This window comes from Montipora foliosa, chromosome 5 (genome assembly GCF_036669935.1).
Source record: "Montipora foliosa isolate CH-2021 chromosome 5, ASM3666993v2, whole genome shotgun sequence".
NCBI lineage: Eukaryota > Metazoa > Cnidaria > Anthozoa > Scleractinia > Acroporidae > Montipora > Montipora foliosa.
The window spans coordinates 20,176,378-20,186,377 of record NC_090873.1 but is presented as its reverse complement, the minus strand read 5'-3'; the positions used below and the strand labels follow the sequence as shown (position 1 = coordinate 20,186,377).

The 10,000-nt window shown below is 42.2% G+C and overlaps 1 protein-coding gene across 2 annotated transcripts in view; it reads right to left on the bottom strand.

The window, feature by feature from the left end:
- LOC138003742 (death-inducer obliterator 1-like) overlaps positions 1-10,000 on the bottom strand; it is a 41,731-nt gene that overhangs the window by 21,522 nt on the left and 10,209 nt on the right. For both annotated transcript variants that reach the window (XR_011123639.1, XM_068849964.1), the window contains exons 6-8: positions 6,448-6,572; positions 5,204-5,303; positions 4,665-4,866 (exon numbers count right to left, since the gene is read on the bottom strand). Coding sequence is in view for 1 of the 2 variants with exons in the window: in XM_068849964.1 (XP_068706065.1) it covers positions 4,665-4,866; positions 5,204-5,303; positions 6,448-6,572 (427 nt within the window). In the remaining variant the exon portion in view is untranslated. The remainder of the gene's footprint in view (positions 1-4,664; positions 4,867-5,203; positions 5,304-6,447; positions 6,573-10,000) is intronic.

Below are 10,000 nucleotides of genomic sequence, written 5' to 3'. Positions count from 1 at the left end.
AAACGCTAACGCTCAGAAAACGCTGACTAAAACGCCAACAAAACTGCTACGACGCCCTATGGACCAAGAACACGAAGAATCCTGGCACATGCGCATATCTAACAAACCGCTGACCACAAAGGTAAAACTTGTGCTCCTAGTTGTTAACTCCGTTAAATTGCATTTAACTGCATTTAACAACTGCCTCGCAAAGTGGAGGTTGGGTGCCTGAGACATCCAGGAGCTTCCACTATTGGCAGCCAGCTCCCAGATGGAGACCGCTCCCATGGTTGGCAAATCCAGGCAACCCAGCCATGAGCTCCCACTCCAAGCTGGAGGACCTCCGAGCAGGCTTGGCATTGCTTGGAGAAAAGGGGAGCTCATGACCGGGGATGCCAGAGCCCCAAAGAAAAATGCCCAAATCCGACGGCACCCAGAAGAGCAGCCCAAATGAAGGGTAGAGGACCTGCTAAGCAAGTTGTCCTGCAACAGAAAGGATGGTTTTCACAGGAGTACGCACATATAACAAGTAAGCTTCACTAGACCAACGCCCCATAGTCTTGATGAGATGGTCAGGAAGGCCCTTCCTGGCAGCAGCAGTTGCAGCTCCAATTCTGAAACTATGGCCTGAGAACTTTCCAGGGATAACTGCTGATTGTAGGGTAGTTTGAAGAAAGGAAGACAGCTGAGACCTGGAGAGAGGAGTGCCATTCTGGTAAATAAAGAGAGGTCCGGTGCCTGGCCCACGGAGATGAAGGTAGTTTGTCAAGGAAACCACTGGACAGAGAGGGAAGGAACCACAACCCAGGAAGATAAAACAGCCCTTACGGAAGGGGTCAGTCTTTGAACATTTGATAAAGATCCTGAAACTCTGAGGATTTGTGGAGGAATCTACTTGGACATCAGACATTGTCAAGTGCAAAGTAGGATCAAAAGTTCCATTCACTGTAAATTCACCAGCTCTGAGGAATCCGAAGAAGCCAAGGCAGCAGGCAGCCCAATGCATAACATTATCGGGATTAGTAAAATCCAATGACCGGTGTAGCACTGACATAAGATCTGCTGTGACTGGCTGGTGCTGAGGCAGATTAGAATACTGGTGTCGTTTGATCCCCTGCAAGAGACGTTGGAGTTGAAGACAATTGGTGAGTGGGTCTGGGAAGCCGTAGTCAATGTGTAAAGACCGGACTGCTGACAAGTAGACTTTAATGGAAGTATGATGAAGCCGATCAGCCAAGTGGGCACAAAAGCGCGTTAAAGTTTGTTCATTAGCGGGTAGCAGAGGCTGATTCCAATTAGGGGGCGAGTCCTGGCTACAGAATTCTAAGAACTGCCGTTGTGCTGAGCCATATACTTGACGAGTGGATGGAGCCAAGCCATTAGCTAAGTAGAAATGGCATTTGTCCATCAAATTACAGGAAGCTGAGCCAGCAGTGATGGTGGGATGAGGGTTGCCGCCGGTGCTGCATGTGGTGCGAGATGATGGAAACGCTGAAAGTCAAAACGGGATAAGGCATCAGCAATGCAATTGTCTCTACCAGCCCTATGGGAGGCAGTAAAGGCAAAGGAATGATGAGCTGCACTGAGAGAAAGGTAGCGAAGAAGAACCATCATGTTTGGATCCTCAGAGGTGCCCGAACGTAGCACGCTGACCACCACCATACTGACAGAACGGAACTCCACGCGTTTTGCAGCCCAACAGTGGCCCCATAAATAGGATGCAACAACCACAGGAAACAACTCCTTGTACGCAATCAACAAAGGCTTCTGACTAGAGGACCATTCACCAACAAACCACTCATTTTAAAATACAATAAAAAACGTTCTCTGGCTAAAAATTTTGAAAAGGAATATAAGCTTTCGGCTGTCGATCTACAACCTTCCACGGATAAAACATTGAATGTAAATTAGTGAAATATATACAGAAAAAGCGAGATAAAAGAAATAAAAAGAACAGAGTACAAGTATGAAAAAAGGTGGCTATTGTTTAAAAAGAATGCTATACTGATTAGGAATCGCCTTAGAGTTATTGGTAGCAAGCTTGGTAGCAAGCTTGAAGTGAAGTTGAAGTGTATAAATAAGCCCCTCAAGACTTTGCAACAAGAATTCCTTTCTCCTAAATTCAGACCACCCATTGAACACCAACCTAACGTGGTTTACAAAATACTCTGTGCCGATTGTGATTGGTGTTTGACATCCGCAAAAAAGAACACGTTAGGAATGTAAAAACATGTGCTAATGGGTCAAACATTGCAAAACATGCGTGGTCTTTTGGTCATCGCATTGATTTCAATCATTCTCGAGTTATCGACTGAGGCTTTTTTCGTATTAGCAAAACTCTAGAGTCCTGGCACACCTCTGCTACCAAGCATGCTGACAATAACTCTTAGCTGATTCCTAATCAGTATAGCCAGAGGGTTGAAACCGAGATGAAAACCATTGCTGAGACCTGAAATCACACAATCCACCTGGGTTTGATCAGGATGGAAGTACAGTTCACGCTGAAGTTTTTCCGCGTTGATTGGAGTAACCAGATCTTGCTGCAGGCAGTCTATGATGCAGGAGAAATTAGGACAGGAGGATTGAGCTGACGTTACAGGAAGCTTGTCACAGACGTCTTGCGTCAACGTAACAACATTAACCGGAACAGGAAACACAACGTTTGAAATCTGAACTGAGCCATGAATATCTACATTATGTACAAAGTTCTTCCGCAAAGTAGGCTGGGATGATCTGGCTACCACGCTAACGCTGCTGGCATTTACTCTGTGGCAGAGTAGTTGACCGCGAGACCTGACTATCGGACTGTGAGGCCTGAAAGGGACAGTTGACAAGGGGGTGCTCTCCTTCACATTTTTCACAGCAGTGGCGGTAGCGGCACTGACCAAAGAGCCAACGGCAGGTGCCATCATTCCAGGATCGACAAATATTAGTAGAGCTGGCTAACATCCTCGACGCTGAAGATGGGACATCAGAGGACAGACTTGTTTGTAGCAGTGTTGCACGAGTATGGAAATTATATAAGTCAAGATTCATACGATACCAGTCCACCAAACCTGACGCAGCTGCATCTTCATGGAAGGCGATGTCATAGTGCAGCCAGGCCTTCCCAGGGAACTGGCGGGAGGTCTTCAGGATGAGGAGTTTATACTGTGTCATGTCCTGCCACCTGGAAGGATGAGCACTGCAGAGAATCCACGAGTAGACAGTGAAAGCTTCAACCCATGTTACTATGTCGGTGATCTCTTGGATTTTTTTTTTGGAGGAAGTTACAAGAAGTTTCCCATCCAGATAAGTTTGGAGTTCTGTTTCCTGTCCTTTCAGATTCTCGGCTAAGAGGTTGGCTAGATTGATGAACTGGCCTGTCCTGATCTTCGTCACTAGCTTCTCTGGGATCTGAGAGTATCCTGGACCAACCACAAACGGCCTATGAAGTGATGACGTGGCCCAAGGCACTGCCGTGGAGGGGAATGAAGAGCCCAACCAAAAAAGGTGATGTTAAACGCTGGGTAGAGGTGGACAGCGATTCGCTCACGGCACCACACACATCCAACAAAGATGGCGTCCCGACAATAGCCGGGGTGGACAACGCAGAATTACCTAACGTGCAATAATTGGAGACAAAGGAAGGCACAAAGATGTTGCCTGTGGATGAACCTGATGGAAAAGACAGCGGTGGAGAGCTGACAATGGAAGTAGATAAAGTCGTGCTCGAAATCAAGTTTCCCGCCAAAAAGTGTGTCGTCGAGCCAGAAGACGTCGAGTGATTTTGCAAAGTCGCCAAAATCTGAGGTAACAAATCACCTAAAGCCTGTGAAAAGGCCTAAGAAAGATCCTGCTGTGAGAGGGTGAAAGTAGGAGCCGTGGTCGCTGGAACTGCAGGAATCAATAATGAGTTTGTACCCGAAGATGGAGCCGAAGACGAAGGTTGGTCAGAATCCAACATGGTGGCCTCACTGTTGTTTGTAGAACGCCACGGAATATGAGTAATTTGAAACACCCAGTGGAAGAAACGCTCACAGAAAAACGCGCGGTAAAAAACAAGAAAACAATCCAGAGACAGCCTCCAAGGAATCCCAACGCTTAGGAAAACGCTAACACTCAGAAAACGCTGGCTAAAACGCCAACAAAACTGCTACAACGCCCTATAGACCAAGAACACTAAGAATCCTGGCACATGCACATATCTAACAAAGCGCTGACCACAAAGGTAAAACTTGCGCTCCTAGTTGTTAACTCTGTTAAATTGCATTTAACTGCATTAAACAAATGAAGTAAACAAATGTTTGCCTTAGTTTTGCACCTCCATGACAGCAGTTTTTACAAGAAAACTACAATAAATAATTATTAGTGGCAAAAGTCTTGGGTCACTCAGCCTTTGAAGTTGCTTTTCTCACTTAGTTTCAACATTGATTGGAGGAGAAGGGGAGAGGAGGTGAGGGAAGGGGGGACTTCTTTTTTGAAGCTCTTACTGGAATTTTGATAGTGTAAGTGTCCTAAGTACTTTTGCCACTGATTGGAGCTTTTTGTCCTTGCAAGCAGCTCTCATCTGTCATCTTAAGTCATTACTGCACAACAAAAAAACCTTTTCATGTGTTATAACCTGTTATCCCCCAAGCAATTACACTTAAACAACACTACCATTCTCTTCAGGCTCAGTAAATCATATGGTTAACTTTGCTAACCTGTAGGCCGAAGCACCTCAAATGTGGGATGATCTTGGAGCCACTGAACAAGCTCTTCTTGAGAGGGTGCAGCCACACCTGCTATCACCCTTCCCGTGGACCTTTCAATAACAGCTATACCTTCCTTTGCTTGAGAGGACTCTGAATGACTGGACAATGCTTGTGGCTGTGAATCCCAAGGTGACTGGCCCAGAAGAGTTTGCTGGAACAGTATACATGTACAAAGGGACTAGTCATTCAAGGCTGTTGCCTAACGGGAGCCCGGTAGCCTAGGGCTCCCAAAGAATAGCTCTGGGCGCCTTAATTTTTCACAGCAACACCTATCACTTCATATGTTGGGCTCCTAAGTTCTCAGTGTTTAGCTCTGAGGGCCCCTTTAAAATTTTCTTAGGCAGCAGCCTTGTCATTAGTTAAAAATTTCACATACAGGTGTACAGTGTTAATCAATTTTACATTTTAGGGGTCCACATACACTTTGTTTTGGAGAGAGGGAAAAGTCAAAAATTATTAAAATAATTGTCCAATGTAAGTAAACTTACAGTTGGTGACACCACATTCTTTGAAGATGTTACAGAGGATTTGTATCCCATCCTCTTTCTCTTTTCTTCCAAAATAACATTTAGTGATTCTTCTGCATGTCTAATGATAAGAAAAAGAAATCCCATTGATAAAAGTTTAGTTTACTTCATCCCTGCTCTTACAGTCACAACACAATAAACCTCTACAGCTGTACCATTTCTGCAGTGGCTTTGTACAATCTACATACTGTACACTGCAGCTTAATTCAAAGGCAAAAAAGTGATTGGTGCAAACAAAGGATGAACTAAGTGCTACATGTACTTTAAAACTTTGGGGTATAATCATCTGCAGTCAACAATATTATTGTCTCTGGGATACATGAAGCACACACTTATTTTCTTGATACATGTATACTGTACTTTACTTAACAGTATTATTACTAGCCTAAGGGTGCTTAAGCAAGAACGACAATGATGACTGCAATGACAACATCAAAAGATAACTTTGTGTTGTTGTAATCATGTTGAAAATTACTCCGTAGAAGCTTTTTTCATAAAGACAGAATGATGTGCTCCAACACTCCAGGAAAATGAAAATTATTGGTATAATGACTTACTTGAAGCAAAATTTGAAAATCTATCATTCAACGCTCATTCTTGTTGTGCCTGAGATGTCACGTGCCAAACTTCAGTAGGTATAATAGGAGTGTTGCTTTCTGATTAGTATTGTAGGTGTTTGTGGGAGGAGGTGAAAAACAACTCCCCTAAAACAACTGCTTGGGAGGCTACTTCACTTAATCAGTGGAGCATGGTAAGTGTTGCAAAAAAGTTACAGGAAGCTTGTCACAGACGTCTTGCGTCAACGTAACAACATTAACACCCCCCCCCCCTTAACCCACATACTGCATGATGCAAAGTCTGGGATTCAAACCTTGGCCACATTGGTGGGAAGCAATTGCTGCACCATCCCTACCCCCCTGAAAACAAACCTTTGATTTGATTGATTTCAGTTCATGAGATTGATTTCACTTACACTTGCCCCAATTAACAGAGCACTTGTGCACTTGTTGTTATTATTGTAGACAAAAGCCTTAAAGTGACCAAGAATAAGAAAAGTTTGAGATTCCTCTTGTGACAGGCCAATGCATGTACTACAATAGTACGCTTCAAAATAATGCGACTTCTTGAGTCTCGAGTGCATTCCTCATTTCCCACACAACAACAATCATTGTAATCGCTGCCATTGTGGTCTACAGACACCATACCTCTGGATACACCCCTGACTGCAGTAAAGAGAGTGATGATCCGCCAGCAAGGAACATCCTGTCATTATACACTTCTGGCGAGGTCGGTGATGTACATACAATGCAGGAGTAGGAGTTGTCCTCACCTACATGACATATGAATAGATCAGAGACAACGAAATTATTACCCTGAACATTATCTTTATGTACAGCGTTAAGAGACAAATGGAAAACATCACAATAGTCCTTGCCATAAAAATTTATTCTCAATTTTTAAAGACATTCCTCAACATCTGTACAGGGTAATGGGCACAAAATGAGCTACAGTACTGCTCGAACCTACCTGTGCATTTGTCGCGGTTCTCACCAGGTGAAACCGCAGATTCAATTTCCAGTTTGACCGAGGTAAATCCTCGTCTACGGCAACCGAAAGCCAAGGTTTCACCTTGATTTTTGCCGGTTGATTTACACCGCGGTTAAGAGAGGACGCGGTAAGGGTTTTGCTTTATTTAGAGCAAATGCTATCAGAGAAATCTGCATATTCTTGTGGATGGATCGCATTGATAATTCGCATGCGTATTTGCTGTATTTACAACCTGTGATGGTTGGCACATTTGATTATCATAAAATCCCTGTTATAAAAGCATTTCTCGTTTTCTTTTCCCAGCAAACGTAGAGATTTCTAAAAATTGTTTGAGATTTGTTCAATACAGATGGTATAAAGATCAGCAGAAATTCTATCAAGAAATTTACACGTATTTGGGAAATGTCTTGTCTGTGACGCTGCTAGTTGAGCGGCCGGCCTTGAAAGATATGCGAAAGGCACTTCGATCTCATCGACTGAAAGATGGAAAAAAACAATTAACTTTACAAGTAATTGTCAGCCGTTCGGTCTATGGGGCTCTCCATTTGTTACAAACTGCTTAAGCAGTTCGCATCGAACAATGTATTTCATGAGCTATCAAATCATCACTCTCGCTTGCGTGACGGAAGCATGCAGCTTAGTTCATTTACGTTTTAACTCGCCAAATTGGCACAGGCTTGAACTCGTCTATAGTGTGGTCGTTGAAGCATTAATTTAAGTTCACCTTTCTAATTCAGAGGAATGAATATTTCTGAATTTCAAGCTCAACTGCTGAATGACCTGCCACTAAATATTTTGAATCAGAAATGACCGCAATTAACGCGCAATAAGGAGTTGGCCAACAAACTTTGGGAATACAGTTACGGTTCTCAATCCCTGGTATAATATTTGAGTCATTGATAAGGTTTAGTTCAAAGTTGGAGCTTTTCAACAACTATCCCGTAAACATTTCTATTTCCAAAGACAGGATGCAAAATATATAAATATATATATCATAAATGCACTGGCGGCGACTTAAGTTACGCATAATCCACACAGTTTTTTTAAAGAAATGTCCTTTTTACGCCTTTGGGAGAACTGTTCATCATGATACCGAAAAACTTACAAATTATTAAAGATAAAGATGTAAGAATTAGGCGTGATGGTTATCAACATTCTCTGTTCTCAGCTGTCACAGCGAAATGAGATGAACAAAACAGGCTTTCATGACAGCGCATTGTGTTGTGTCGGTGCTGTGAAAAACAGTTTGCATATTCATTCTTTACCTTGGGGAGCTAGGTGTGATAACATTAAACAATGCTTTGCAAAGTATCATTGTTTTCCTGCGGCACATTACCGCAATTAAATCGCCTGCCGCATTTGGTTGCTTTTGTCTTTGCCTGGCTTTTGCGCTTTTCGTGCAACCTAGGTGATTTCGCGGTAAACAATGGTGGCAAAGACGAGGTATCACCGCATACAAATGCACAAATAGTTTCCAGCGGTACTGTATGATCAAACAGATTATTAATTTTTATTTTGGTAGAAAGCGAATTTCAGTCTTACTGTATATGTACGTTTGCCAGAGACACAATTCTTGATCTCTCTATTACACTTAAAGGATGAAACAATGCTGAGAGCACTTCAAGAAGGGAAAGTACACTGTAGTAAGGCCTTCCCCTCTTTCTTCTGTTGTTTTTCACTGTCAGGGGTTTCAATAAGCACCGACGGCCGACCAAAAATGTCGGCTACTTCGCTCAGAGAAGTCGGCTATTTTTCCCCCTAAATTGAATTAAATATTGAATGATTTCGTCAAACCTAAAATAAAATTCATTTTTGATGGACTTGAATGTACTTTTTTTAAACCTCAATTTCAAAATAATTATCAGATTTGATACTTTCATCTTCGAGCTACAATGAACGGCATTTTTACCAAGAGCAACCGTCGCATTTTTTACGTAATTCAATTACGTTCAGTTACGTCCGCAAACATATCAAGACGTTTTATGCAAAACAGGTTGTTATTGAGTAATCATTGCATCAAAACTTGTTTTCCACCAAAACAGTAAATGCTTCTTTTAGTTTCATTGGTTAAGCCTTTTTGTTCGCTCAGATTAAAGTGACATATTCTTATCGTTCGACTGAAATGATTTGTCAAGTTGACCGAACGAAATTATTGCGGTTTGTCTAGACAAACCAAAATGTTTCAATTCGCGCTTGAAAAAACGCGCAAAAAAATTTGCCGTTCACGGCAGCTTTAAATTGGTAGTAATGATGACATGAAATTGCCGAAACGTCATACAACGTTTAAATCGTCAATTTTCCTTTTGAAATGATTTTCCAAATCTTTCTTCGCTGGAAATTATCAAAAAATGCGTGTAACTGCGCACTCAGTGTCGCTGTTGATAAGAAATCTTCCTTTAACTTTGTACCCAAATTGTCGCCCTGGAAATCGCATTTCTGAGCTTCCAGATTTCAAAATTTTCTGGAGGAGCATGCTCCCAGATCCCCCTAGACGAAGTGACAGCCCCTTGGATGATGCAGTCGGCTACTAGCCTTAAACCAGCTGCCTACTTCAAATTTTATTGAAAACCCTGACTGTCTTTATTGCAACATATTTTGTTTTTACAACTACTGTACTGTCCTCCCCTACAAAATGGTAAACTGGCCACAGCCTGTTATCAAGAAGTACATGTACAAAGAATTTGTCTGCGCATTTTAGTGTATGTCTTTGTAAAATAATATATTTATGTCAAATGTTTCAATTTATGCTCTTTCAGATGCAAAATTAATTGCCCTTGTGATCAAAAAAACCACTTTTTTTCCTTCAGATTTTGAAACTGTGTTTGCTTAACACCTGACTGGCAAAATTTTGAGCTTTCATTTTTATCCAAAGGCCACTTACCTTGAGTGTAAGTTTTGGATTTCATGGTCCCCCATTACTCACGTTCAAAACTGACCGATTGGACCTCAGACGGTTGGATCCAAGGAAAAGTGACGTCAGAGGTTCACTAGCTTAAAATTGCAGCGTGTGAACGCAGCTTATTATATATGCAAAGCATGAGTTTAAAAGGCTGAAAGCCCAAAACCCCCGTACTGCATATTAATTCTGCAGCGTACACACGTATTGCATTCTTAAACTAGTGAGCCTTTGACGTCATTTTCTCCTCGATCCAGCTCTCTCAAGAACATAATGTTAGTAATGGCGGACATTAAATAGGAAAATTACAGTTA